The sequence below is a fragment of the Equus asinus genome, chromosome 2 (genome assembly GCF_041296235.1).
Source record: "Equus asinus isolate D_3611 breed Donkey chromosome 2, EquAss-T2T_v2, whole genome shotgun sequence".
Classification (NCBI taxonomy): domain Eukaryota; kingdom Metazoa; phylum Chordata; class Mammalia; order Perissodactyla; family Equidae; genus Equus; species Equus asinus.
Window position 1 is genome coordinate 162308803 of NC_091791.1, and position 2519 is coordinate 162311321.

The 2519-nt window shown below is 39.8% G+C and overlaps 1 protein-coding gene across 1 annotated transcript; it reads right to left on the bottom strand.

The window, feature by feature from the left end:
* Window positions 1-1272: 1272 nt before the first annotated feature.
* LOC106833373 (olfactory receptor 11G2-like) lies at window positions 1273-2259 on the bottom strand. The gene has a single exon (XM_014844563.2). The coding sequence runs from the start codon at window positions 2257-2259 to the stop codon at window positions 1273-1275; it is 987 nt and encodes a 328-aa protein (XP_014700049.2).
* Window positions 2260-2519: the final 260 nt, after the last annotated feature.

A 2519-nucleotide genomic window follows, 5' to 3' on the forward strand; every position in this document is an offset into this window, starting at 1 on the left:
AATTTTAAACAACTTGTTACAAAAGGATTTATTACCTGACAGTTAAATTCACTCACTTTTACAGTAGAGAGATCGGTATTTTAAATTATTCACTTAATGCCACAACTAGAAGTCTGTATGTTTAGGCAATGTAAAATATTAAGGTCATAAGAGCTGAAAGGCAGGGTTTATATTTGAAGTGGGAGAAGAGTAATTGTGAAAGAGGATGTGTGAAATCAGACCATTTGAAACTTCAGCAACAGATGTATTCTTGGGTGCAGCAACTTTAGGAAAATGTACATATATAAGTTGAGGATTTGGAAGTTGAACTATCCATACTTGTGTATCTCTTGGAAAGTCTTCATGTATCCCAGAGGCATAAAAACCCAGTTTGAAGACTAATTCTCTAGAACACTGTGTGCACACACACACCCCAAACCCAAACCAAAACAAACAAAACTAAACACAGGGTATTTGGGGTATAAATGGAAGAAATCTATGTTCCAAGGAAAGTTGAGAAGGAGATCTGTTTTAAAAGGGCTTTGCCAAAAGTAATAGGAGGGGACTTTCATGGGGGAGTCTGCAATTTCTTTTAATTCTGATAAAGAACATGAAAATACAGAATTCACGAACATTCATTTTCAATGAATAATTATTGCATACTTTCTATGTGCTAAAAATTGTTTTAGCACTTTTATACCCATTATCTCACTAAAACCTCACACAAATTGTTCTCTAGGGTAGGAATTACCATTCTAATTTTAGTTGAAATTTACTGACATGCTAAATTCCCATAGTTGATTAATGGAAGAATCGATTTCTTATCCAGATACCTGATTTAAAGTCCCATATCCTTACAAAGATATCACAAGATTGAAAAAGAAATCTAGCTAAAAGTTGAACAGAAATACAAGGCTCCCTCCCACCACAAAATATACTTCTCTAGTACTTTGTTGACTGATGTTTTCCCTAACACTAATCCCTATCTGCCACAACCCTAGACTAAATTAGTGTGTTTTTCCTTTGTGTTTCTGTGACAAATTGTACATATAATGATTAAAACATTTATTGCATTTTATGGTGATTATTTCCTTACCTGCTTTTCTCCCCTATTAGACTGTTATTTAAGGAAAGAGACTGTGCCTGAATTATCTTCATAATTATCTTCATAATCCAGTATCAAGCACAGTGTCTAACATGGAGGAGGCAATCTGACTATTTATTGAATGAATAACTTTACAAATGAGTGAAGGTAAAAGGGTGGCCATTTCACCCATAAGACACTAAAGTAGATTATTCCACACTCCTCCTGGGCCTGCTGACAAAGACTTTTACAGAAATTTTAAACTTTCCCGGAACTTTCCAGAGAGCATTTTTCATTTCCTTATTCCTGAGACTGTAAATCAAGGGGTTGAAGAGTGGAGTCACCATTGCGTAGAATAAGGTCATGATCTTTGGCATCAAGGTAGAGTGGCTGGATCCTGGGCTTACATGCATCACCATTATGGTGCCATAGAATAGCAGCACCACAGCCAAATGGGACCCACAGGTTGAAAAGGCCTTATGCCGACTGGCTGCCACAGGCAACCGAAGCACAGCAAGTAGAACCAGGGCGTAGGAGATGAGGATGAAAAGGAAGCTAAGGAGGATGATGAGGGAGCTTAGGGTGTAGCTGGCAAGCTTGGATATGGGGGCAGGAGCACACGAAAGGGTCAGCAATGGGCCCGAGTCACATACAAAGTGGTCAATTGCATTAGGGCCACAGAAAGGTAGTTGGGAGATGAGAATAACGGGCACTAGATACCAGAGAAAGCCACAAACCCAACAGGAAATCACTAGGTTGAAACAACTTTGTCCAGTCATAATTGTGGCATAATGCAGAGGATGACAGATGGCAAAGTATCGATCAAAGGCCATTGCTGAGAGAAAGAAGCACTCAGTGGAGCCCATGGAAAAGAAAAAATATAACTGCAGGAAACAACCAGTGAAAGAGATGGCCTTGGTCTCTGAGAGGAAATTGACCAACATGTTTGGGACAGTGGAGTTGACATACCAGATCTCTAAAAATGCGAAGTTCCCCAGCAGGAGGTACATGGGGGTATGGAGATGCTGGTTCCAACACACAGCACAGATAATGGCTCCGTTTCCCATAAGAGTCAGGAAGTAGATGACGGAGAACAATATAAACAGGACGACCTGAATCTCCTTGCTGCAGGGAAAACCCAGAAGGATGAATTCACTCACTGACTCAGAATGGGATCCTGATCCAGAGATGTTCATTTAGTCTGTAAGCTGTGATGCAATGAGACATTATCACCATGAGACCAAATCCAAACTGAGCATAACATATAAGGCCCTTCATGAGCTGGTCTTTATCTACATATTTAACCTCATCTCTTTCCCTGTGTCCCCTTAAGTCCTGTGCCCCAGTAAGAATAGTTGCACTTCCACCAAATGACATGCTAGTCTCCTGTTCTCTCTCTCTAAGATGTCTGATGCTTCCTCCTTCCTTCCTTCTTTCTTTTTCTATTTTCTTATCC